This window comes from Xenopus laevis, chromosome 3L (genome assembly GCF_017654675.1).
Source record: "Xenopus laevis strain J_2021 chromosome 3L, Xenopus_laevis_v10.1, whole genome shotgun sequence".
Taxonomy (NCBI): Eukaryota; Metazoa; Chordata; class Amphibia; order Anura; family Pipidae; genus Xenopus; species Xenopus laevis.
This window is the reverse complement of record NC_054375.1, coordinates 124,867,179-124,894,373: the sequence shown is the minus strand read 5'-3', so window position 1 is coordinate 124,894,373 and position 27,195 is coordinate 124,867,179. Positions and strand designations below refer to the sequence as shown.

Here is a 27,195-nt window from a genome sequence, read left to right as displayed (position 1 = left end):
GATTTGAGGGAGCGGTGCTTGTATGTGGAAGATGTTGCTGTGAACAGACATGTGGTCAAAGGAGCTCTCCGTGCAGGTGAAACAAGCCATCCTTAAGCTGCAAAAAACAGAAAAAACCCATACGAGAAATTGCTACAATATTAGGAGTGGCAAAATCTACAGTTTGGTATATCCGGTGAAAGAAAGAAAGCAGTGGTGAACTCAGCAACGCAAAAAGACCTGGACGTCCACGGAAGACAACAATGGTGGATGATCGCAGAATAATTTCCATGGTGAAGAGAAACCCCTTCACAACCAGGATGTAGGTGTATTGATATCCAAGTCTACCATAAAGAGAAGACTGCATGAAAGTAAATACAGAGGGTGCACTGCAAGGTACAAGCCACTCATAAGCATCAAGAATAGAAAGACTAGATTGGACTTTGCTAAAAAAAAAATCTAAAAAAGCCAGCACAGTTCTGGAAAAACATTCTTTGGACAGATGAAACCAAGATCAACCTCTACCAGAATGATGGCAAGAAAAAAGTATGGAGAAGGCGTGGAACAGCTCATGATCCAAAGCATACCACATCTCTATAAAACATGGCGGAGGCAATATGATGGCTTGGGTGTGCATGGCTGCCAGTGGCACTGGGACACTAGTGTTTATCCATGATGTGACACTGAACACCTCAGAATTCATTTGGCTGCTTCTGTCCTGAGACACTATCTGCTCAAATCCAGCTAAATGCAGTCAAATTGATTGGGAGGCGTTTGATAATACAGATGGACAAAGACCCAAAACATACAGCAAAAGCAATCCAAGAGTTTATTAAAGCAAAGAAGTGGAATATTCTTGAATGGCCAAGTCAGTCACCTGATCTGAACCCAATTGAGCTGCATTTCACTTGTTGGGCTTTCCCAAGACAGGTAAGTTAGCACATAAAGAAAAAGCCAGCCTCTGGCAAACACACTGGGACTCACAGTAGAATCCTTTTAGAGCCCCCTGAAATCTGGGGAAGACCGTGAGTAATTGTATGGCTTGTGCATTACTATGGGCTATTTCACAAGAACCACAGCTCAGACAGAAAAGTAAACATGACTGGTTGTCATAGAAATATTTAATAAGCTCTAGATACCAGAGTTAAGTGCAAATCCAGCCTCTGGAATATACAATACAATTAGAGGGGAGACAGAAGACAGCAGTTTGAACTCTTAGCCAGCTAAGCCATTAAAAACTGTTCATGTAACAAACGACGTGATGGAGTTTCCATGATTGTGTTGTCCTTCCACTTCACCGTGTGCTCTACCGAGACAGCATGTCAGTCAGGCAGCAGCGAGTTTGTGAGTCTCTCATCAAAACATCAGTCACGTCATAAAACTGGTTTTCAAAGGCTAGTTTATAGCGGGTATAGGTATCCTCGCAGTAGCTGAGCACTCTCTTCAGGTTTTGGAGTCCCGTAGGTCCTGGAGGCTGTAATTTACACCTGAGAAAACACATAACACATAACATTCAGACGGGCACTGAAATGTACTTTTGTACTGTCGATTGCAAAATACATGCACCAGCCAAGCCTAATATCAGTCTCTCTAGTCTAGACTATGAGAATCTTCATAAAAAGAACATAGTAAAGAGCTATCATTTTTGCATGAGGGGGCAAGGGCTTTCTTAAGAATGGCTTGTGTATTTTACTTGTATAGATATTTTATACCTATCCTATGACTGACCTTTTTCCCTCTCCCGTAGAACTTCTATCCCCCCACTCTGCCCCCTCGGTATCACTAGAAGATAGTAATGTATTGCAGTCCATTCTCAGACCACTCAGTTGTACATTTCTGCTCTTCTCAATTCTTCCATCATTCCAACACCATCTGTTACTCTATGTATCAATTGCTGGTTTTGATCACAAACAGGCACTTACTTGTCTGACAGTTGCTCAAACACTCCACTCCGTAGCAGTTCTCTCTGCTTGAATTCATCTAAATACTGAAAGTCTCCACTGAGAATCACTTTATGATATAAAACCTCTGCCCAGTCTGGCTGTATGTCATAGGCCTCTGTCACAATAACTGCCTGTGGAGTAAAAGAGAAATGCAGAGGGAAAGAATTCATCATACCATCCACTTGCACCTCACACACGTGTGTATCACTTTGTCATACCTGATAGAAACGTGGCAATGCCAGTATTGGCTCCATCAAGTTCTCTCTATCCAGGTTGATGAGTTTAGTTTGGTGGCTGTTATTTAGCAGATGAAGCTGCAGAGTCAGCAGACGGGTAAGGCGAGCACAGCGCAGAGACTGACGGACACAGGAATCCTGCCAACCAATAGAATCACAGCAATTACTCATATGCAACATTTTAATTGACAGCGACACTTCCAATAACAGCACCAATATACACTGCACTGGGAGCTCACTTAGATAACACAGGTTAAGAACAGAAAAGGGACACCTTTGAGTAGCTCTCAGCTGCATCTATAAGAAGAGTCAGTGTTTTCATTAGTGCAGATCTCAGCTCCACCAACTCAGTCATCCAATATTCTGCAAAAGAAAGGCTAGTGGATGAGATTAAAGGCGTTTGTCTCAGGCATCGTTCTCTTTGAATGCATTCATTTTACCCTTACCCCACGCCCTAGACTGGATGAGTTTGAGCTGGATCAAAGCCGCTTGTTCATGGTTGTGGCCGATATCACGGTGCAGACTGAAGCAGAGGGCAGTCATGTTGTGCTTCTCGCTATCTCCAGGATGGCAGCGCTTAATGTATTCCAGAAGAGCAGTCTGCAGTCCCCCCTTCTGAAATGCAACAAAAAGGGAAAGTTAATTGTAACCCCAACCTTTAATAGTAATAGTCACCCGTAATATAATATTGTGAGCTGATTGCCAGGGACCTTCAGTCTACCCATAATTGTACTGGGGCTTTTTAACCAATAACAGTATTTGGTATTTTCCTTGGTCAGTAAGAACTAAAGCAGAGCTGAATACATTTGTCAGCCAACTAAATATTAATGATGCTATTGCAGAGCGGGTGTGGGCAAACCAAGCAATGACAGAAATTAGAAGTCACTTCTAAAACTTTCCCCAATGACAGTCCAATATTTATTCACCAGCTACTGCCTTACTGTATCTAGCTGTTTCCTCAGCAGAACCTCAAAGTGCTGGGCCTTGTGCAGAATGTCAAACACATAAACCATTTCATTATAGCGCCCAATCCCAGAGAGAAGGCGAACCTAAAGAGCAAACAGAATGCAAGTGAAATACAGTCATGGGCTGACTGAGTGACTGTGTGTAAGGAATAGGGACAGACATACCATAAGGCTGAATTCTTGGTTGGCAGCCAAGTGGCTCTCTGTCAAGTGACGACATGCCTGAAGCACCCGCCGAATTCCTTCAAGGTGGCATGTTAAACTGAAGCAATCGTGAGCGGAAATCAGCAGTTCAATAACTGAAAGACACAAGCAATACATTTATTGGAAGATACAGTGTGTGAATAAATATGTATGTATATTTTTATTTGTAAAGCGCTCCTTGAGGGCAAAGCACTGTACAACAAAACAATAAATTAGTAGTAACAAACAAGGGGTCATTGGAATAAAAAGTAACAATAAGTGCATTATTAGAATACAATTCACATAAATATAAAATATAATTACAATACAGATTAAGTGCTCAGTGTCAAGGAAACAAAAGGCTAGAGGACCCTACCCCATAGGGCTTACAGTCTAAATGGGAGGGTAACATACAGACACAATTCAGAGGGGTATTAAGGTGCTGTGGGTTACAGTTTGTTACACTGTTATATAAGTGCCAGTTCAGGTGTTATCCAGGTGCTCCCAGAGGTAGTCTTTGAGTTCCACTGAAGGAGGATTCTCTCCTGAGAGATTCAGGAATGGCATTCCAAATATAAGGAGTCTCAAGAGAGAAGGGTTTAATACAGGAAACAGCAGTAGTAGTGGGGGGTACAACCAAGCGGTTGCTCTGGTATCTGAATAAATGTGCTTTTTAGGAGAATTTATGTCTTTAGTGGGAAATGAATATGGAAGCACCACATGGGCCTGCCTGGGAGCAATAGGGCCCAGATATTGGGGTGGTTCACCTTTAAGTTAATGTATAGTATGCTATAGCATTTTCATTTGGCTATCATGATGTTATTTTTTTTTTATAACTTTTAAATTATTCCCTTCAGCCAAATGGGGGTCACTGATCCTATCTAAAAACAAATGCTCTGTAAGGCTACACATGTATTGTTATTGCTACTTTTTATTACTCAACTTTCTATTCAGGCCTCTCCTATTCATATTCCAATCTCTTATTCAAGTCAATTCATGGTTGCTAGGACAATTTGGACCCTAGTAACCAGATAAAATTACAAACTGGAGAGCTGCTGAACAAAAAGCTAAATAACTCAAAAAACACAAATAATAAAAAATTAAAACCGATTGCAAATTGTTTCAGAATTGCTCTATACATCAGTGATCCCCAACCAGCAGCTCGTGAGCAACATGTTGCTCAATAACCCTTTGGATGTTGCTCCCAGTGGCCTCAAAGCAGGTGCTTATTTTTGAATTCCAGGCTTGGAGGAAAGTTTTAATTGCATAAAAACCAAGTGTACTGCCAAACAAAGCCTCCTGTAGGCTGCCAGTCCACATAGGGGCTACCAATAGCCAATCACAGCCCTTATTTGGCACCCCCAGGGACTTTTTTCATGCTTGTGTTGCTCCCCAATTCTTTTTACATTTGAATGTGGCTCACAGGTAGAAAACGTTGGTGACCCCTGCTCTACATCATACTACAAGTTAACTCAACCTTTAATAAGTATATTCTCACACAAGCACATACTGAACTATGTTCCCGTAAGAGGCAAAATGTGGAAGGACCAGAGAAAATGCAAAAGAGAGCAGCTTGAAAGGAACAGGACAGAGGAAATACTCACTGCAGTGTTGCTCAGTCAGCGGCACATTTTCTAGATAGTCAAGAAGAGTTAATCCAACCAGAGTTGGGTCCTGGCAAAGTTTTACAAGCTGCAAAAATCGTTGCCTTATTTCAGAGGCATTATAAACTTCCAGAGGCCCTACACAAAGAAATATAAAAACCAACAGTGAGACATGACAGTGGTAACATACAAATATCCAAAAAAAGGCAACAAGAATCATTGTTTTCATCAGACAGTGAAACATTTGTAATGTAACACACATATAGCTACACAAGTAGACCTTTATCTGGAGATCAGTAGATCACAAGACAATGTCAACAAACAGCTTTTCTAAATCACCCTCCTATTTCTCCACGTCTGCTCGGGGGACAGTGGGGTATAGCTGGTACATCATTTCATGGTTTTCATTCAGATATGTACTATGTTAAAGTTACATAAGATAGTTGTTTCTTAAATATAGCAATATAAATTATCTCATAAATCAATATAATATCTAAGTAATATTTTCCATGGAACAGAATGCTAACAATGCTTTTATGGATAAAGATCATAATCAGTAAAAAGTAGACCTCGCATTAGTAAAGTATGGGCCCTCCTGAGCTACACTCTTGCACAATACGCTTGATCCAAAAGGTCACATGATTACCTGCCCGCCAGACTCTCACACCCTCTTCTGCCACAATCTGTGCCACTGTTTGGGGCGACAGTCCGTGGCAGTTAATTACTGCTTGTGCTCGGTCTGTGAGCTCGGAACGCTGGGAAGAAAGCAGAGAGCGCAGAATGTCTCCTGGATCTCGAGAGGAGATATCAGAGAAGGAACATCCCAGATCCTAAGGAAAATAAAAAATGAAAAACAACACTAAGGTCATTCCACTTAAATGTCGCTTGCAACTCATATCCATTCACATAAAAAAATTCTATAAGGTAATTACACATGAGGAGAGATCAAATGAAAAACTATTATCCACCTGGTAATAGAAATATTTATAGTATCCCAGAGTCGGGCCGTATAATCTTGTGGTTGTCTGCAATTTAGCACAAGTGAGGAACAATATATTTATTGCTGTCTATGTAAGAACTCCAGGGTGCCAAGAGAAATGTTGGTAAGGGGTAGAGCAGAAATATTCTGGAACTCCAGGACACTTACAGGTAGTGGGTGTCAGAAGTAATCTACTGAAGTGTTTGGTACTCCTGCAAATCATGTTCTGACTCTCCATAAAGTAACACATCAGCAGATCCAGACGGAGATTTCAAATAGGCTCTGGCATTTCAAGTACTCAGAGGCCCCCCACCAGCCCAATACATAGTAACTGTCTATGACATCTCACAGCAGCCCCTTTGCCATTTGCAATAACCCACAGATTGCCAGTCTGGGCCTGGATAAATGTCCTGCCATGCAAGTGAAAGATGACAGTTGCCCTTCGCATTTCTTCATACAAATACATTTACAACTATTTGCTTAAGCTTCTTTGTATAAGGATAATTCTATAAACAAGAAGTTAGTTAGAGACACAGAATAATTGCTGGCATATTTCTGTTTGCTCACTCCTACCTGACTTAACTCATAAAGACACAGAAGCTGTTGGCAGTAGGTTTTGCCATGGGCGCACTTGTCCTTCAGAATTTCCAGATCTAAGAGCACAGGATCACTGGGTACAGGGAATGTGGCGGTATCCAGAGAGGAGGCTTAAGACAAAATAAATCAGGTCACAAGTTTGATAACTGATTTTTGTTATGGCAGAAATTGTAAAGAGACTTCAAAAAGACTTTTGAAGCAAACGGCTTATCTGATAAAGTATAAGTGTTAAAAGAAAATGTCCCCGACACCTATAAGAGGTACGCACAATTAAAAGGTACCTACCTTCTCCCCAGTAGTTGCTTCTAAATGCAATTATTAAAAATAAACCAACACAGCACAGGAGTGGCTTGGCTGGGTCAGTAGCTGGAGCCTTCCACTCTCATTCTACTTTAGAAAAACATATAAAAAACATTTAGGGGGTTATTTAGGCACTAAGTTTACCCAGGAGCAGTAACCCATAGCAACCAATAAGATGTTTGCTTTTAAACAGATGACAAGTAAATGCTACCTGCTGAATGGTTACTATGGGCTACTGCTCCTGGGCAAACTTAGCGACTTTTATTACATATGGGGGTTAATATCTTACTGAAACTAGATTTTTAAGAGCACTTTTACAATACAGACTCGCATTGACTGGCTCATGCTCATAGCAGGTATATATATGGTTTCCCTGGTCTGAGCAGTTTCCCCTGATCTCCCAAAACTGCTGCCACATGGTCACGTTCAAAACTTACAGCGGTGTAGTCTTTTCCTCTGTTGCAATATGCTTTCCCGGCGTTCACTGCCCTCATTGAGAATGGCTTGGATTTCCGAATGCAGTTGGTCCCTTGCTGTCTCTCCTGTTGCTAGTGCCCTGCAGTTTAGCAACAGCCACAAATCATGATGAGGGAGCTGAAAGTACCTGCATACCCGAATGGCCTCATGTATATGGCTTTCATCCAACAAGCAGTCGACCAAAGAGCTCAATGCTTTGGACTGTTCATGGTTTAACAAAATGCTAGAGGTACCAAGCAGTGGCAAATCAGAGATATGAAGAAGCGATGGAGAATTTAGTGCAGGCAAAGAGGAGAATGAAAACTCCAGTGTCAGGCTAGCAAATGAAGGCACAGAACAGAGTTGTCTTGCTACTCCATGTTTACTCAATACTTCTCTTGCTAGGCGACATTTCCAAATCTTCTGCTCAAGTTTCTCCAGGGCTGCTATAGAAGCACAGTTACTATGAGAAAGCCAGTGCCCTGCAAGGGTAAACAGCATCTCCTGCTCTGCCAACATCTCAGTCTGATCTCTAAACAAGCATTCAGGATCTTCAAGAGACACAGTCTGGGAGCAGAAGAAGTCAGATGCTGCTGCTGGGGAGAGCTCTGTGGCGCTAAAAACCTGATGGCATTTCCTCCAGTACTGTGCGCGGCTTTGTGCAATCTCCCACTGCCCAAGCTCTTTTAAGAGACATTGGTCCTGCAACACCTGAGATAGGAAACAATCCACATATTAGTTGTTAGTTCAAACCACATACATTTAGTGCAGAGAGTTTATATAATAAAGATATGAAGAAAGAAACTCATTTACCTCTTCTATGACAATACTGTCAGTGGGCAATTCTGCCAGTTGTGCTACTCTTTGTGCAAGAGAAAAAATCTTTTTGTCCAACAACATCTGTATAAGCCTTTGACACTCAACCCGCAGGGCTTCAGGACTATAGCGGCAAATTAATTCCTTGCTAATGGCAACAGGGTGGTCTTGTAGAATGGAGGTCAGATCACTCAGCTTATGAACATCTATTCCTAAGAATATAGAAGAGAAACGTGAGCTATAGGAGGAATACATGGTTCATGTTTGTTTTACTTAGCAGTAGCATTGTTTAATTCTCTTTACCCCCACATAATTGTGGTTTGGCTTTGTCACTCAGAAGTTGCAAAACCTTCCTCAACTCATATGGAGTCTGAGTCTGCAAGAGAAGGAGCTGCAATAGCTGAGAGGCTCTCTGTAGCAACCAGGGTAGTGGAATGAAAGGTGAGAAGTCAGTATCTTCATTCTGATGCTAGGAGAGAGAGAGAGAGAGCGAGAGATGATTATCAGGCTATATAATCCTCACAGTGTTACTGGTGATGTAATTATGTTATTATGGGTTACTATCTTACATTCGTCATCCACCTCTGGAAATCATCTATTTTCTGTTCAGCCTCCGGATAGTATTTATGCTTTAGGCAAAGCTCATACAGGTCAAGTAAGAGAAGAAGGGGACAATCCTGCAAGAATGATTCAAATAAGTTGTGAATTTAACAGTGTTCCAGTACCACAAAATCCCTTCATCAGTTCAAGCGCTGCTCAAACCAGTCTACATATAAACCCTGCCCCTATTGCTTTCACATGCCCTTTCCCCTGTTAGTGTCGGACTGGCCCACCAGGATACCAGGAAAACTCCCGGTGGGCCATCTTGCTTCTAACCATTTGGCCTATTTCATGGTCATTCCCTATTTCTTAAGGGGCTTAATAATGGAAGAATAAAGTATAGTATGTAGAGATAAAATACTAGGAAAATAAAGAGGTTAAGTGAGAAGAGGAGAAATAATAGTTTGGAAAGTGGGCCAATGGACTAAGGTTTTCTGGTGGTCCCCTGGCATCACAGTCCGACACTGTGCCCTGTGATACATATTTTCTTTAACCAATTTTCAGCATTGTCCTCACCTATCTGGCCTTTACATCTCCCATAACCCTTTGCTCCATGTACCCAATATGCCATTACTGGTGAGTTCTCTATATAAACGCTGTCTGTGCCTTCCTACTCTCCATGTCTATTCCCTACCTCCAAACACACATTTGCCTATACCTCTAAAAAGATGCTGAATGCTTTGTACAAAGTCCAGCTATCTTTTCTTTCCAGCAGGATTTCCCAAATCTGTGTCAGATCTTGCAAGTTCCATTCATGATCTGCAGCAGCCGACAGAGTATTCGTGAGTTCTGCACATCTGGCAGGCTCTACAGAGGTGACAAGCCACACACACAGGCAAGCGATTCGGTTGGTGTCCTGTTAGGAAGAGAACAAATGAAAAGGTTGGTGTTTTTTAAATTTAGCTTTAAGTTTAACTGTATGTATTAAGGGCCAGTTCACTCAAAATAAACACCTTGTATTATGTTTCAGGCAGCGTTCTATGTACTTCTGATTTTTTTTTATACTAGTATGTCCTTTAAAAATGAATGTGACATTTTTTAACAGCAAATATAGTGCTATAAGAAATATATTTGATAAATGAGCTAAAAAGTAGCAAATCTCTTCTTAGAGAAACAAAAAGGATCTTCCACGTTACCTGCATATATGCAGCCAACACACTCAGCAATGGAGCTCTGTGTTTAATACACTCCTTTAGAAGTGTATGGCCTGGCTGGCCAGTCTTCTGGCACCCAATCAATATATGGTACAGACTGGAAGTCACTGTATCAATTCCAGCTCTTGCAAAATCACATTCAGAGGTCTGTTTATCTGAACTTGTATCTTGCAATGCCAACATCATGTGATTACTAAGTGCCGGACTTAGCTTTTCAGTTACGCATAAGACCTGCAACAAAGGGATGAAATTGTGAGAAAACAACAACTAATAAAACATAATTATACATATAGATTCAGGTTTGTGGTTAGAGATCTTGAAGGGTGGTTCACCTTTAAGTTAACTTTTAGTATGTTATAGAATGGCCAATTCTATCCAACTTTACAATTGTTCTTAATTATTTAATTTTTTTTATAATTTTTCGAATATTTTGACCTTGTTCATTTTGTTAAAGTTAGTATGTTAAAGAATGGGTAATTCTAAGCCACATTTCAATTGGTTGTCGTTTTTTATAGTTTTAAATTATTTGCCTTCTTCTTCTGACTCTTTCCAGCTTCAAATGGGGGGTCACTGTCCCCATCTAAAAACAAATGCTCTGTAAAGCTACACATGTATTGTAATTGCCACTTTTATTCCTCGTCTTTCTATTCAGGCCCTCTTCTATTCATATCCCAGTCTCTTGTTTAAATAAATGCATGGTTGCTGGGGAAGCGGACCCTACCAACCAGATTGAAGAAATTGCAAACTGGAGAGCTGCTGAAAAATAACTCAAAAAACACATATAATAAAAAATGAAACCCAATTGCAAATTGTCTCAGAATATCATTCTCTACATCATACTAAAAGTTAACTTCAAGATGAACAACCCCTATAAGGGGGATGAAGTCTGTGTGCACTCACCTGTTCCTGAGTGTGCGCGTTCACAAGTAACTGCAGCCAGTCTTGTTGCTGTGCACAGTTTTTCAAATACCTGGTGCTCATCGGAATAGAATGGAGGAGGCAGAATTGTTGGATAGTGAAGCAGGAGGTAGTGGGATGAGCTGAACTAAAATAGACAAACCAACAAATCAGCCTGTGCTGGTACAACATTTTTCAAATTTGGGTTTAAGTAGAGATAAAAAAAAGTAAAAAAAAATTGCAATATACACAAGAAGAAGAGAAGAACTAAAACATCCTGGGGGGGTTTATACATTTACTCTTAAGGCAATATGTCCCCTAGTTCACATTCAGTGTTTACGCTACCCATCTGATTAGCTACTGGCATGCCACCATCTTCACATAATTATGCAGACACAAAACAAGGCCAGATTTTGTTTTGTTTGTTTTATTACTGCTTTGTGACTTAAAGCCATCACTCTACAAGGAAGAAATCCTGACTGTATGCAGAGGGGTTGAGTCTTGTGTTTAATAGAGACCATGGTTTGAATACCAGCAGAAATAACTTATGATCCTAGACATGCACAATCTCCTGGCTGCCCTGAATGTGCCAAATGTAGTACAAACAGAACTGAAATTCAACTGGTGTAACAGAAAAAGGTGGAAATAGAATGGTTTGAGTAATTAGCATTAGGCTGCACCTGCAGCCCCATCAGCGCTTATAGGGGTCACAAAAGTGTGCCTCCTTTAGCTGTGCAAATTGCTTTTGTGTGTAAAAGTGGCAGTAGAGAGATGAGAGAATGACCCTTATAATGTTTGTTACACTGGGCAACTGATGAAAACCCATTTTTGTTCACAAGTTGAAACTGAGAAATTGAACTGCACTTAGATTAGAATAAGTAGGGGTTCTATGTACATCTAATTTATCAAGGAACAAGTACAGTATATTAGAATCCATATACAGTTACCTGTTGTGCCATTCTTCAGAAAGTACAGCTTCTTCCAGGCTAAGTGAAATATCTATGGCTGCTTCTCTCTCATTCTCTGTCATTCTGGAAAGTCTGTGGGCTAAAGAAAAGGATAAAAGACCATTATCAAAAACAAAACATTAGCAATTTGTTTTCAAACAAATACTCCGGAACGAACAATCCAGACAAGATGATATACAAACACAGAATACCTAAAGCTTGTGCCTGGGACTTTTGTACTCCTGCATCCTCATGCAGAGAAGATGATTGACTTAGTATCATGTGTGCAATGTTCACATCCACCCGAAGCTTGTGGCTACTGAAACCCAATAACTCAAGGAAGCAGCAGCAAGAAGCAAGCACAGAGGGGAGATGAAATGAAGAAAGTGCCAGGGAATAAACATCATCGGCAACTTGCTTGATTCTGGAATGACATAAAACAGAGAGTGACCAGAGATCCTGAATTGACATGAGAGATAACGAGGAAGGGAGGTAAGAGAAGAGGGACAAAACCTAATGTAGAGGCTAACAGGCAGAAACAGACCAACATGAAGTTAAGCATTTTGCCTTATCTGACATACAGTTGCTGGGGGGTTTTGCTTCTTAGTAGCTGAAACACCAGAAAGGTAGCAAATGCGAATGATGGTCGCCCACTGCGCAGGAAGAAGAAGACATCTAGTTGCTCTCCCACAGACAACTTGCTGACCAAGGCTGGACTGGAGCAATGTGGGAGCACTGCACTGGTGTCTAAGTATTGAGGAAAGTGCAACATTGTAAAAAAAATTAAAATATCACTTTATTTTCAGTATTCCTCTTCTTAATCTGAGAACACTGGAATACTCACCGCTTGTAGCAATGGTGTTTGCTGACTGCCATGTAAAGAAGTGCGTAGGCTGGAATGGGGAGAGAGCCTGTGTGTGAAGAAAAATCAGTCAGAACACTGGAAACATGATGACTGCATTGCTAAGTCACATAATTCTTAATCACAGAGTGATGTAACAATGCAAACACCTCTAATAATATGGAAGGAATGGTTGCCTTTTCCACTACTCTATTGAAATTGAACCCAAAATTCTTGCTATCAGGTTATTCCACTTTTTCCTGGCTACTTTCCCAGGCTAAATAAAACAGAAAATCATGCACCATACTCAAGCAGAAATAAATCACATGGGGTGAGCAACTGAGTTAAATCAAAACTAAGAACACAATTCAATTGCACCATCCCTCTAATGTTCCTTAGGCAATGAAGCATAATGTTCCAATTTGCACAAAAGTGCATTAATATAATAGATGATCCTTAATGACCCTTAAGCAGAAGGTGAGCCCATAGACATGTGCACAGAGGAGGTATGAATACTTCTATACCTGTAGGAGATGGTAAAGGGAAATGTCAGAGGGAGAACCAACAGCAGACGAGTGTGTACTGAAGAGAGCTGCTTTAAGCTTTGGATATGGAGACAAAGCCATTTTTAGAAGCTGAGGGTCTACATTTCTATGACAGGGATCTGACTCTTCATGCTGCTCCAACACCTAATTTGGAGAAATAAAAAGAATAATCATGATTGAAACATATTAAGATTAAAGGCTGAAACATATTAAGATTAAAGGCAATGGAGGAGACAAAATGCCAAAATAATATTACCCTGTCGATGCCACCAGGTGCATACATATTGGTTGCAAGGGCGAGCAGTGTGTGTCCCTCCAACAACATGCTGCTCACACTGGGCTGGTACCCTGGCATCACCATATGGGCATTCGAGAGGCTGGCATAAAACATGCGGCTTGGATCTGAAAGTCATGACAAAGATGTTTGCTGTGTTATTATATTCCAGCACTAGTAAGGCACATGACTAGCAATAAAAAGCTCAGAGCATTCTGTATGTGGAGTAGTTGTGGAAAAGTAGCACCCTGTGCAGCTGCCTATTCTTCCTACCCTGCGTGGGATCAATGTGTGAGAGGTTACATGTCATTTTTACGAGGCACACTATTTATACAGTTAACATTGCTAGAAAGCTTCGAACCTTACTTATTTTTCAGTGGAATGCTTCATAGATTCTGTTAGCTTAGAGTAAAAAAGTAGGGGAAAGCGATGAACATATGAGTAATTTCCATTTCCTGAGGGTGTTATGTGGAGCACTGACAATATTTTAACAAGACAGCAGGCTCTAGTATTATTAGAATGACTTGTGTACCTGGTTTTACCTAAAAACCATATATTTTGGGCAAAGCTTAATCACAGTGCAGAAATGACACCGTATACAATTAGCATGATATGCACGGCAAACCTGAGTAGCACCAATGCCTTATTTGTCCTTACCTTCAGGGTTATCTTTGACATCTCGTATCTGTACCAAAAACCCAAACCAAGGTAAGCTTTCATGCAGTGTTGTACTGGTCAAAGCAGAGCAAAGCTGAGGATTCAACCTTCGGAGAGGAGAGTAAAATCAACCTCTGCACTTACATACTTACACAGAGGACTTTTGGGGATATCAGCAGAGCTGAAAACTAAATAAACCGTGCACCGGTGTAATCATTACGGCATCATGTTATCTATGCTTTTAGCACGATAAAGGATAAGTAAACCATTTTGCAATTTACAATCAATAGCTAATATGGTCAAAAACTAATAAGCCAATAAAAGCTGCATGTTAATACTCCAATGTGAAATTCAAGCCCATGATAATGTACCTTTTACATTTCTGAATAAATTAAACAGAACCAGGATTAATCAGTCTACTGCTGTTAAAAAATGAAAAGCAAAAGGTTTTGGGTTACTATATTTGCATTATGTTAACATATGGCATCTGAGTGATACCTGTGATAATCCAGATATGTATACAACAGGTAGTGAAGACTGTGCTCAGCACACAGCAAAACAAAGAGAATGTGACGATCTTGACTCTCAGAGGTGCTGCACTGAGGGCTGGAGTTATCAAAGGGCATCATGCTCCTGCTAACTGCCATACGTTCCACAAGGGCCTCAAAATCCTGTCGCTCAGAAGGGATAAAAATCTCCATTCTACAGAGGAAAGAGTACATGTTCATAAACATCTAGCATATAAACAGATTTAGTTCTTCTTTGCACATTCTAAAACGAAGAAACAATGCTCTTATCTTAAATTAAACATTCATATGTGTTAAACTGTAAGCAATAAAAGACTCATTACTGGTATCATCATCATTGTCATCATTCATTTGTATTCCTACAGACCTTGCTAGCTTGTCCAGGATCTTCTGCCTTGTATAGTCACAACAGAAGGAGCATGACTCCACTGTTTCTGGAGTCAGAAGAGGCCATTGTGAGAGAGCAGTGTTACTTGTGTTTCCATGTTGTTCTAAAGATTTTATCCATGAAGAAATTTTCTGCCACGCATGCCATAAAGTTAGATGACGCCACAGATTGCTGGGGTGTGAGAAACCCATACCTACTGGCAAGAGAGGAGTAATATTTAGTTTTTCAGACTCGTATTAATTTTTAATGGGTTTGCTTGTTTCACCTGGACTCTCACCTTGACTGTTCCTCAGAGGCAGCAATATAGCTTCTTTTGTTTCCAGGTCCCAGCCTTGAGCCCAGTAGAGAAGGACTATGTGTGACTTGTTCTTAGATGGTGTCAAAACTGCTTGTAGGATTTCTGGTTCCTGAGATCCAGAGAAATGCCTCCAGACAATCCTGCAAGTAAGAAATACATTCATTGACAAGTTATTTCATGAATACTGTCTAGGGATGTACCAAATCCACTATTTTCTACTATATTCGGCTGAACCCCCGAATCCTTCGCAAAAGATTTTGATTCGGTTCGGCAGAATCCGAATCCTGATGAAAAAGGCCGAATCCTGCTGAAAAAGGCTGAATCCTGGCCGAATCCCGGGCCGAATCCTGGATTCGGTGCATCCCTAATACTGTCAGAGGGACACAACTAGAACACAGTACACTACTTTGTATATGCAATTATATGCACATTACCTGTGAGGCAGAACTTTAGGACTCTCTACTGTCTTGCTGTGCGCACTACAGTAAACCTCTTCTACATGGATCACAGTATCAATGTCTTCTTGCTCTTGTGCTGAAAAGCACCCCTCTCTCTGCAGGAGAGCTACCTGAAGAACAGCATATTTCAATAGGTAGCACAGAAGGCCTAAAGAAAGATGATGGCTAATAGCAATTAAAACATTAAAGAAAACTACCCACCAGCAATGTCCTGACATCCCGATCTGATGTGTGCAAACAAATGCGCTTGAGCTCAGTCATAACAGAAAAGCCCTAAGAAAGAAATATGAGGTACTGAGGTGCAGATATTGTTATATACGGAGTGAATAATACATCTGAATAGACAACATGAAGTTTGAGGACTCAACACTGAAAGGCTATTCAGGTAAAATAAATAAGTCTATGATCAAAGGCCCCAGAGTGCTAAACTACCAGTTAAGGATCACAAAAGGCAAAGATTTGCAACTGGAAGTCCAAGAAAAGCAACTGCATTTCCAATGGATTTGTTTGCTAGAACCCTGGCCTAAAGCCTTATGGGTGTTTCATGATGAACTTCTAATAAAGATCTTGCCAACAACATATGAGTATGACAGCTGGAAAAATGCCTGCTCTCGCCAGACACAAACACAGAAAGATTAAGTCAAAAATAAGCAGTACGGTATATTTAATGCAAGACTAAGGAATTCAGACAGAAATGCATTTTCCAACAACTCATTGATCCATTATATGGAATGGAAAACATCAGATCTGTTAGTAGATTTGGAGGGTAGGCCATGAACCTATACATAGGGGCTAGGCAAACAATATCTATACCCAAATGATATTAATAGCAGTGCTGTTTCAGACAGTATTTCCTAGGAACTTTTTAATAATGATGTGGAGGGAAGTACAGTCATATGAAAAAGTTTGGGAACCCCTTTTAATTCTTTGGAGTTTTGTTCATCATTGGCTGAGCTTTCAAAGTAGCAACTTTAATATATAACATGCCTTATGGAAACTAGTATTTCAGCAGTGACATAAAGTTTATTGGATTAACAGAAAATATGCCATATGCATAATAACAAAGTTAGACAGGTGCATAAATTTGGGCACCCCAGCAGAGATATTACATCAATACTTCATCATTTTGCAAAAACAGCCTCTAGATGCCTCCTATAGCCTTTGAGGAGTGTCTGGATTCTGGATGGTGGTATTTTTAACCATTCGTCCATACATAATCTCTCCAGTTCAGTTAAATTTGATGGCTGCTGAGCATGGACAGTCTGCTTCAAATCATCCCATAGATTTTTGATGATATTCAACCCGGGGGACAGTGACGGCCATTCCAGAATATTGTACTTCTCCCTCTGCATAAATGCCTTTGTAGATTTTGAAGTGTGTTTAGGGTCACTGTCTTGTTCCAATATCCAACCCCTGCGTAACTTCAACTTTGTGACTGATGCTTGAACATTATCCTGAAGAATTTGTTGATATTGGGTTGAATTCATCTGACCCTCGACTTTAACATGGGCCCCAGTCCCTGAACTGGTCACACAGCCCCACAACATGATGGAACCTCCACCAAATTTGACAGTAAGTAGCAGGTGTTTTTCTTGAAATGCAGTGTTCTTCTTCCGCCATGCAAAGCGCTTTTTGTTATGACCAAATAACTAAATTTTTGTCTCATCAGTCCAAAGCACTTTGTTCCAAAATGATTGTGGCTTCTCTAAATGAGCTTTTGCATACAAGTGACTCTGTTTGTGGCGTGAGTGCAGAAAGGGCTTCTTTCTCATCACCCTGCCATAAAGCAAATTTTGCTGAATTGTAGAACGATGTACAGATACACCATCTGCAGCAAGATCTTCTTGCAGGTCTTTGGAGATGATCTTTGGGTTTTCTGTAACCATTCTCACAATCCTCCGCATATGCCGCTCCTGTATTTTTCTTGACCTGCCAGACCTGGGTTTTACAGCAACTGTGCCTGTGGCCTTCCATTTCCTGATTACATTCCTTACAGTTGAAACTGACAGTTTAAACCTCTAAAATATCTATTTGTAGCCTTCCCCTAAACCATGATACTGAATCAATCTTTGTTTTCAGATCTTTTGAGAGTTGCTTTGAGGATCCCATGCTGTCACTCTTCAGGAGAGTCAAACAGAAGCACAACTTGCAATTGGCCACCTTAAATACCTTTTCTCATGATTGGACACACCTGCCTATGAAGTTCAAGGCTTAACGAGCTAATCCAACCAATTTGGTGTTGCCAGTAATCAGTATTGAGCAGTTACATGAATTCAAATGAGCAAAATTACAAGGGTACTCAATTTTTTTCCACAGCCAGTTTTTCACGTTTGATTTAATTTCATACAACTGAATACTGCTTCACTAAAAACCTTTGTTTACAAAACACCCCAGTACTCAGATGTTGCTGGGAAATAAAATACATACCACTGTTATCTTTTTTTGTTGAAAGTGGAGTAAATTATTATGCAGGCTGAGAGGGGTTCCTAATTTTTTTCATGTGACTGTATGTATTACAGGAGTGTATTTATTACAAAGGTTGCAAAAGAGCTGTAATGTTTTATCTTTACCTATGTCAGGGGTCTGGCTCTCTTGCTTTGCCCCAGTGCTGCATTATGCCTACCACCTTACACACAGCCGAGTGTGGTATGCCCCACTTGAGAGGGGGTGGGGTAAGTTTAATGAATTCTATGCTGTGAAATGCATAAAGAAACACAGTGTTTATATTCCCAACTGGATACTACCCAGACACCACTAGCAACCTTACCATATTTTGGAGAAGTTGTTGTGCCTCTTGCAAGTGTGTCCCCAGCAGACATTTGTACACCAAATGAAGGCCTTCTTGTTTTACCCATGCCAGGCTGGAAGCTTGATGACCCTCAGCACGCAGGAATACCTGGGCCTCAGGAATGCGGTTTTTGAAAATGGCATCAGAGATTATTTGCTAAACAAAGAATGTGATGGAAGATTGCAAAACAGAAATTTAGGGTAAAATAAATAAAGTTTTCCACATTTCGCAGCACAGACATAAAATACGAGAGCACTAGGGTACAGGTATCCGATCCATTATCCGGAAACCCGTTATCCAGAAAGTTTCTGAATTACGGAAAGAACATTACCTATAGACTCCATTATAATCAAGTAATCCAAATTTTAAAACATGATTCCCTTTTTATCTGTAATAATAAAACAGTACCTTGTACCTGATCACAACTAAGATATAATTAATCCTTATTGGAAGCAAAACCAGCATATTGGGTTTATTTAATGTTTAAAGGAGACTTAAGGTATGAAGATCCAAATAACGGAAAGATCCATTATCTGGAAAACCCCAGGTCCCGATCATTCGGGATAACAGGTCCCATACCTGTACTTCAAAATTGCCACCAATCATTTGCATTGTATGGTTAATACACCTGTGCTCATGGTTGCTAGCCACTAAGGTTAACAATATTCTGGTTATACTATGATAATTTCTTTTTTATTTTTCATTCATAAATGAATAAAAAAAATAAACCTATAATAAACCAAACGTAAGCATACCATAGGAAAAAGCAATAATCTTAGCAAAATAGTACTGTGTTCATCCAAAGCAGTCAAGGAAATCCGTGAATGAAACTCATCATGCAATTTACCTGAGCATATTATATTTAACCTACAGGTTACAGCACAATAAGAAAACTACTGGAATATTTGGCTATACTTCAGTTCTTGCAACTTGACAAGTCCCATTCATTCTTGTCATTAATAAATGACCCACTTAGTTTTCACTGAACAAGCCATTTGATCCCTTTGTTTTAAAAATGTTTTAATGTAGGTCTCTACACTATCAAATAAAACTTGATTAACCCATAACATTTGCCATTTTCCCAACATTCACATAATGTTTGCTTTCCTTACTGTACTTACCTCCACTGACAGGTTCTTCCAAGAGTGTAATTGGCAGTCAACACATGGAACTTCCAAAGGTTGTGGCTGCTCCATAAATTTCTTCATGAAGCGACGGAGCTTGGTTATATAACCCATGAGAATCTTTACAGCTTGCTGCAGTGCAGGATTATGCTCTAAATGTACAACAAACAGCAGAACTGCTATGAGCACAGACATTACACCATTGCTAACAAAATGAAAGGCACATGGCTGGATCTCAGTGTGTTTTTCAGCAAACCTTAAACTCCTGTACACTGACAGCACTACACTAGAGATAGTTTGGCCCCATCCTGAATAAAAGCTGCACAGGAACCAGTTCCTAGTACAGGTATAGGATCCCTTATCTGGAAACCCAATATCCAGAAAGCTCCGAATTACGGAATGGCGGTCTCCCGTAGACTCCAATTTATCCAAATAATCCAAATTTTAAAAATGATTTCCTTTTTCTCTGTAATAATAAAACAGTAGCTTGCACTTGATCCCAACTAAGATATAATTAATCCTTATTGGAAGCAAAACCAGCCTATTAGGTTTATTTAATGTTTAAATGACTTAAGGCATGAAGACCCAAATTACGGAAAGATCCATTATCCGGAAAACCCCAGGTCCCAAGCATTCTGGATAACAGGTCCCATATCTGTACAGTTCAATGCTGAATTTGTCAGAAGTCTCACACAACAGTTTAATTGATTAAGAAAACATTTTGGCTTCAGGGTCTCTATTGTGTTATAGAATGGCCAGTTCGAAGCAACTTTTCAATTGGTCTTCATTATTTTTTTTTATAGTTTTGGAATTATTTGCCTTCCTCCTCGGACTCTTTCCAGCTTTTTTCACTGACCCCATCTAAAAAAACAAATGCTCTGTAAATCTACAGGCCTCTCCTATTCATTCTCCAGTCTCTTATTCAAATCAACGCAGTGTTGCTAGGGTAATTTGGACCCTAGCAACCAGATTGCTGAAATTGCTGAACTACTGAATAAAAATCAAATATCAGAGAATTTCAGTAGAAACCTAAATGTTCTATAGAACTGCAATAGAATATTTAGGAGCACTAGACAATAACAAAAACCATGCAGGCTCCTCTATTAATGTGTTTGCTAGAACAGTTTATGTCATTCCATTACAAGAGATAGAACCAATCATACATTCAAAACAATAAAGCACCCGAGTGTTTAACTGATAGAAGAACTCATCACTGAATATGTGAAGATTCTCCTGACCTATAACCCATCCCTTCTATTGCAACAGATGCATTTTACACACAACAGAAGATCCTAAGGTCTTTTAGTCTTTCCTATAAGCAGTAACCTTGTGAAAGTAAGTAAACTGTAAACCATACTGCTTAACTACAGAGTTCTCCGTAGCACAGAGAAAAAGACTCACGCAACTTGCATCATACCAGATAGCAGTGCGCAGAGCAGATGAAGTTGTCCATTTAGGAAGCCAAGCGTGAGCTGCAACAACTGTTCGGAAAAGTGCTTGCTTTGTGTCTCCTGATCTGTTCCTTGGATATAGGTGAAAAGAAGATCAAGAGCTGGCAGGAGATCCTGCACATCTGAAAAAAGGCAAAATAACTAGAGGTGAGCATGAGATCTGATGGTGTAATAGTAATAACGACGAATTAAGCAATAAAAGAATATGAGGATATACTGTAAATAAAGGAAAGACAGTTAAGTGGTATGATTTTTCACTCACTCTGCAGATAGCGTTCTGCCTGTATGCCATCAGGAGACTCCCCAGAGATCAAAGGGTTTAGGACGCTTACTTTGCTCTTCAGGAAAAAGTCAACAGTGTCTAACTGCCTGTTGTCTAGACCTGCCTAAAACAGGATGATAGTATGTAGTAACAAAGCAGCATTTTCACAGGAACAACATATTTATAGAGGACATATTTGTACAAGTCACATACTACTGTCCCAGAAATATCCGTGAATCCTTAAGAGCAAATAAATAATTATCTCAAATATTACACTAATTTCCCTTCCAATTAGGCAACCTCTACATAAATTTATTTAGGAGGCAAGCACTACAGTTACTGAACCTATGCTCTAATGCCCAGTAACTTAACTTTTGGTCCACAGATGTTGCTCAACTGCAACTCCCAGAATTCTTCAACTTCTAATCAAAACATTAGGCCTGCATGGAGTTGTAGTCCTACAACAACATCTGGGGACCCTACATCAAGAAACAAAATCCTAATGCAAAGTTTCTAAAGCTGTGTAGCCAGAGAATAGCCCGCAGATTTTATGTACGTGTACATGTTACCTCACAGATAGCATAAGAATAGTTATTCTTTCCATAATTATACTGGTCAATCTCACTAACAGAATTTGTAATACAAAATTATTGAGAATGGAAAGAAAAAAGTAACTTTCCCCTTACCTCTAGTGTGTGAATAGGAACTGAGCAGCGGCCCCAATTATTAAGGAGACATAAAGTATCCGCTGTACTTGCACTGCCGTGAATCATTAATCTGGTCAGGAACTCTTCTTGTGATGCAGAAAACACTACTAGAGAAAGCCCTTGATCTGGTACAAACAGTAGCAATAACAAACATTACCATGTGCATCTAACAAAAAAAATCCCAACCCAGCTTGTGGCAAGGCCCTGGCAGAGAACTTGGAATAAAACTCTTGTAAAGCTTTCCAAAAACCTTGTAAAATCCCATTTTATTTTAATCCAATCTACTCACCAGACATCACCAAACAAGCATCTTCCTCAGAACAGCGAACAAAGTGAGCCTTCCCCAAGGGATGGTAAGAGATTCCATTTGATTTCATGTCCCATTGGATCATGGTGAGTAAACCATCCATCCCAAAAAAACACAATACAGAACTGAAGGAAGTGACTGACCAGATGTGCAGACTCAATGGACCCTCCATTCCTTCAGAAAAAATCCTCACCCAGCCTTCTCCAACAGGGATCCCATTGAGAGGCACTTTTAAAGAACTACTACGAGGCCAAAGATATGGGTTCTGTGAGTACACAAAGGGGTCAGAAGAGTTCTTGATCTGGTTGCAAAGTGAAGAGAGTGTGGCATGCCAAGACCTTTAGAAAAGAGAGGAAAGTATGATTGATGATCATATGAAAAGGAGTCAGCAGCAGCTAAGACTATCACAAACTTAGTAAACATGAAATTTGCAAAATTGATATCACCTGTCTAAGCGGAAGGCACATCTAGGGGTTTGAACACTTTCAGGACTGCTATGACGGTCTTCCTCTGCCCCTGATATATGTAGATCTGGAACATGATCACTGTGCCAGGCAGATATTGAGTGATATGAGATCTGTCTGTTGGGAAAAACATGCCACAACATAAAGGGTCATGTTTTGAACTGCACAGGTCTACAGTTTACTCAACTATTGCAGGCTTTACCTGGCATCTTCACAGAGTTGCACAGAGAGAGCCCAGGAGGTGGCAGTGGTTACTACAAAGAAGCCTAGGTCATCAGACACACATATACTGCTGAGTGGATCTAAAGCAGTATTCTCTGGTCTCAGTGGAAGTTCCACAGTGAGGATGTGTGACCCATCTACACTATCATAAATATCTACCATAGTCTGTTAAGGTCTGTAGGATGAACTAAAGCAAAAGAACAATTGTTTTGTAACAGAAACCAAATATCACAGTCCATCAGGGAAACAGAGAAGGAATTTCAGAATAGAAATGATGTTACTATATGACCACAAAGGATACATACAAAACCAGAAGTATCCAGCAGAAACAGCACCCCACTTTTCAAACATACATCTGTGACGCGCTCTGTTGCTTCTGAATCCAAATCCAAGCATATACAGGACTGAAGCTTTAAACTGTGACCTTCTGAAAAAAAGCGAATATGCAACAAGACACTGCTACTCAACAACAGTAGAATATAATCTCCTTGTAGGGACAAAAGCCGAACAGAGACGACCGAGGAGACACCTAAGAAATAGGAAAAAAAGATTCCACTTAACTCCTGCAATCTGCCATGGTGTACCTAGTATGTAGACGCAAAACAGTAAGTAAAAAATGCAAACGCAAATGTACGAATACTTACAAACATGGTGATCTGCACAAAGTTTCCTCAAAGTGTCCTCATTACACTGAAAGATGGTAGTCACATCTAAATGCCCATCTGCAACATGCAGACTGTGCACTGCAATTTCATTGCTTCTACCCAGAGTAAGGAGATGGGAGAAGTTATCAGATGGTTCTTCATTCCCATCAGCATTTTCCCACAGGAACCTAGGGAATGAATACAAGTTGCAAAGTTGTTTAACCAGAAGATAAACAGCACATGTTTGAAGTTTGAAATTGTTTTTTCTCCGATTTATTTTACTGAAATACAGCTAAAAAAAAAACTACAGAATCCGATCAGAACTGGATCAGAACCATAACTTGCTTAATGCAGATTTTCTCTCAAAGGAACAACTGTAAGCCCCAGCTGAGAGTCAACCAGGAAGGGATTTGAGATAAATGCTTCTTTGCTGTCCTACATATATAGGTATGGCTTATTACCTGGCAGAGCAATGATTTTATATTTCTGTAAGTTTTTTATAAGCTTTTTAAGGGGGCCCAGACCAAATTCAGGACCACAAAGAGACTTGAACTGAACAAAGTCTGAAACATAACGCTGTAAAGGTGACAATATAGGTCGCAGGAAAGAGTGCTAGTTTTCTCCACTAACATTAAAGGGGTTGTTCACCTTTGCGCTAACTTTTAGTATGATGTAGAGAGGGATATCCTGAGACAATTTGAAATCGGTTTTCATTTTTTATTATTTGTGGCTTTTGAGTTATTTAGCTTTTTATTCAGCAGCTCTCCAGTTGCACTCTAACAACAATACATGTGCACACACTGTGCACACACTGAGCATGTATTACTGTCAGTGCTATCACAATGGCAGGTAGCCCGTGAATCTGAGAACCAAAGCAATAGTTCTTGGCCTCAATGTTTTCCCTACATTATGGGGGAGATTTATTAAGTGGTGTTACAAACGGCAGAATAATTCACCACACATTGCCATGTAAAAAAACATGTAAAAATTGCGTCATTTTTTATCTCTTTCCAATTTTTGGTGCGCTTTTTCTTTTAGCAACTTTTGTTGGAGCTTCCTTACAAAGATCTGAAGCAGAATGGTGTAAGATATCACACATCTTGATAAATTCGCCATTTATTTTACACAGCTTTTTACACCGTTTTTCCTGTGAATTTCATTCTACATAGCATAATAAATAGGCCCCTATATGTCTTAAAGGACAAGGAAAGTTAAACTAAAGAAGTGGGCTAGAAATGTTGTACATTATGTTTTGGGCTTCTGTCCCAGCCCCAGGCAACCAAAACCCTTTAGCAGTGAACATCTGTGCCTCCAAAGATGCCCCAGTAGCTCCCCGTCTTCTTTTCTGCTGATTCACTGTGCTCTGTGCTGCTGTCAGTTACTGAGCTTAGGGACCGACTCAAAATATACAGTACCCATAGAATATACATTTTTACAGTATAAGGCTGATTAGTAATTAATATGGATAATTACTACATGGCAGCACAGAAACCAGAGCAATTAGCATCAGAATTTAATAATTAGCCCTGTAGCATCAGCTTATATTACAGACCAACCTGATAATCTGCTTGATAATTTGCGACGACCCCTAAATTTAGCTTCTCAGCAGCTGCTCAGAGCCCACTGAGCATGTGAGTGTCGCAGACACTTTCCAAGATGGTGATCCCCTGTGACAAGTTTGTAGTCTTGGATCATTGCTGCTATTGACAAGCTGAAACTTTAGGCTGGTTCAATAAGTTCAGTATATAAAACAAGGCATTTGTAGCCCTATTAATTCTTAGCGTTTAGTTCTCCTTTAACTAAACATTTCAGCTATATTTTTGTTGACACACAAGCTTGAGCTCCATTTAAATCAACACGTGTGGATATTAAAGGAGAAGGAAAGGCTTTGTGCATTTGGGGGTTCCATAGTTAGGCACCCCCAAGTGATTGTATTGATTTACATAAAAACACCGGGCCGGTGACTATAAGCAGAAAACTGCACCGGCCCAGAGTTATACCAGTGAGCACCATGAAGCGCTTATCTTCCGACTTCCTCTTTACTAGTGCGCATGCGCAGTTGAATGAAAAGCCGAACTTCAACTAAAAAGTCAGCTATTTCGTTCAACTGCGCATGCGTTTGCCCCGGGAAATTTGAAGAAAGAAGAAGCCGAAAAAGGATCGGCCCGTGGTGCTCACTGGTATAACCCCAGGCCTGTGCCATTTTCTTCTGATAGAAGCACCGGCCCGGGGTTTCAGGTAAGTCAATACAATCACTCGGGGGTGCCTAACATTTGGCACCCCCAAGTGCAAGATGACTTTCCTTCTCCTTTAATAAGAAACTACATACTTTTGTATCCATCAATAAAAAAAAGTTAGAATTCTTACTGAGAAAAAATCCCTTTCAGCTGAGCATGGGTTGTGTGGAAGTCTCTATATGGGAGTGCAGTCAGGTGAAGTTCCCCTTGAGGGAAAAGGCTACAGAGAGTTGGGTGTTTCTGCCTTGTCAGGGACACTATTACTGGTGGCTTCGTCCCCTCAGGGAGAGTCAGTCCTGGCACCAGAAGGATGTTCAGATTCATTTTACAGCTTCTGCAGATAAAATAAAATGAGGAAAACACAATGACATGCCACAAGACACTGAATAAATATCTATTCAGCCTTTTTAACACACAATCTTATATACAAGTTTTATAGTAGTTACTGATACTATACAGGGTAGCATCCATGATTTATATCTACTGCCAATGACAAATGTCTGTACAATTGGTTTCTATTATATTAAACTTGAAATTGTTGAATGGGAGATTTTACATGTACATTGGCAGTCCATTTAAAGGGATACTTGTAGAATTAAAAAAGCATCCGCTGAAGCTCAGAAAAGCAAAGTGGGCAGCTTACTCGTACTTTGGGAGGCCAGATTTTGCTCATTAACAACAAAGGACTAGCCTGGCACAAGGTTTGTTGCATCTACAGCACTCGAACTGTTGCAGCGGGACTTGTAGTTCTACATAGTCGTCAACAAATTAAACATCTCGTGTGCCATCAAGCATTTACATTTCCTTCACTGTGGTTTGCTTCTATATAAAAGAATTCCCATGTAAGTACAGGGCAAAGCTTTCAACTAAACAGAGAAATTACCTGTCTGCAGTCCCCTCCTTACATTCTCCTTCAGCTCGTCACAATTTGCTTATTAACTTATCAAACGTCTCTTCTTTTCTGGCAGCTTCGCTTCTGCTTCTCGTTTCAATGTTTAAACCTCCACCCCCGAGACAGGAGCAAAGTTTAATCCCAACCCATCCTCCCTCTTATGTTTTGCCTACCCCTTACTCCCCTCTCACTTCCTGAATTTTCAGGAGACCTATCTCCTATCTCCTTTCACAGAGCTTCCCTTAGCTTCCTCTTCAACTCACTGTAAAATCATCCTCTTCCCACAGAGTTTTTCCCTTTCCCTGTGTCCTTACTCGGGCTCTATTTACATTTCTGACACTCGATAATATAGGACGCCGCCATGTTTGACATCACAAGTGACAGGCGCTGCCGGAAGTTTACCCTGTAGTCACGTGACATTAGAGCGTTCCCGACGTCAGCTTGCGGCGAACA

At 40.3% G+C, this 27,195-nt stretch overlaps 1 protein-coding gene across 3 annotated transcripts; it reads right to left on the bottom strand.

The window, feature by feature from the left end:
* Window positions 1-1,082: 1,082 nt before the first annotated feature.
* spg11.L (SPG11, spatacsin vesicle trafficking associated L homeolog) lies at window positions 1,083-27,152 on the bottom strand. 3 transcript variants are annotated; one of them, XM_018253359.2, is made up of 41 exons: window positions 26,734-27,152; window positions 25,981-26,184; window positions 23,614-23,801; window positions 23,271-23,498; window positions 22,950-23,124; window positions 22,730-22,864; window positions 22,266-22,621; window positions 21,956-22,101; window positions 21,270-21,393; window positions 20,974-21,129; window positions 19,554-19,708; window positions 18,412-18,588; window positions 15,846-15,917; window positions 15,621-15,754; window positions 15,166-15,326; window positions 14,868-15,084; window positions 14,472-14,675; window positions 13,974-14,080; window positions 13,299-13,444; window positions 13,022-13,186; window positions 12,501-12,567; window positions 12,238-12,403; window positions 11,869-12,080; window positions 11,657-11,756; window positions 10,713-10,857; window positions 9,795-10,043; window positions 9,317-9,514; window positions 8,628-8,735; window positions 8,362-8,527; window positions 8,056-8,270; window positions 7,224-7,953; window positions 6,463-6,596; window positions 5,557-5,740; window positions 4,911-5,048; window positions 3,289-3,422; window positions 3,100-3,207; window positions 2,605-2,773; window positions 2,433-2,521; window positions 2,141-2,296; window positions 1,902-2,053; window positions 1,083-1,466 (listed from the first exon to the last, which is right to left on the bottom strand). In XM_018253359.2, exons 2-41 carry the CDS (start codon window positions 26,172-26,174, stop codon window positions 1,286-1,288), a joined length of 7,041 nt encoding a protein of 2,346 aa, XP_018108848.1. In that variant the 5' UTR covers window positions 26,175-26,184; window positions 26,734-27,152; the 3' UTR covers window positions 1,083-1,285. The 3 variants fall into 3 exon arrangements, with proteins under 3 accessions (XP_018108848.1, XP_041442859.1, XP_041442860.1); XM_041586925.1 differs by having other exon boundaries at window positions 27,006-27,152; XM_041586926.1 differs by having other exon boundaries at window positions 14,868-15,081; window positions 27,006-27,152.
* Window positions 27,153-27,195: the final 43 nt, after the last annotated feature.

What these genes read in the sequence shown, in the direction of transcription:
- spg11.L (XM_041586925.1), bottom strand. An exon ending in GGGATGTCAGGACATTGCTG is followed by an intron (nt 15,755 to 15,845) that starts GTGGGTAGTTTT and finishes GCTGTTCTTCAG; the next exon opens with GTAGCTCTCCTGCAGAGAGA. An exon ending in TGTCAAAGATAACCCTGAAG is followed by an intron (nt 13,445 to 13,973) that starts GTAAGGACAAAT and finishes CATGACTTTCAG; the next exon opens with ATCCAAGCCGCATGTTTTAT.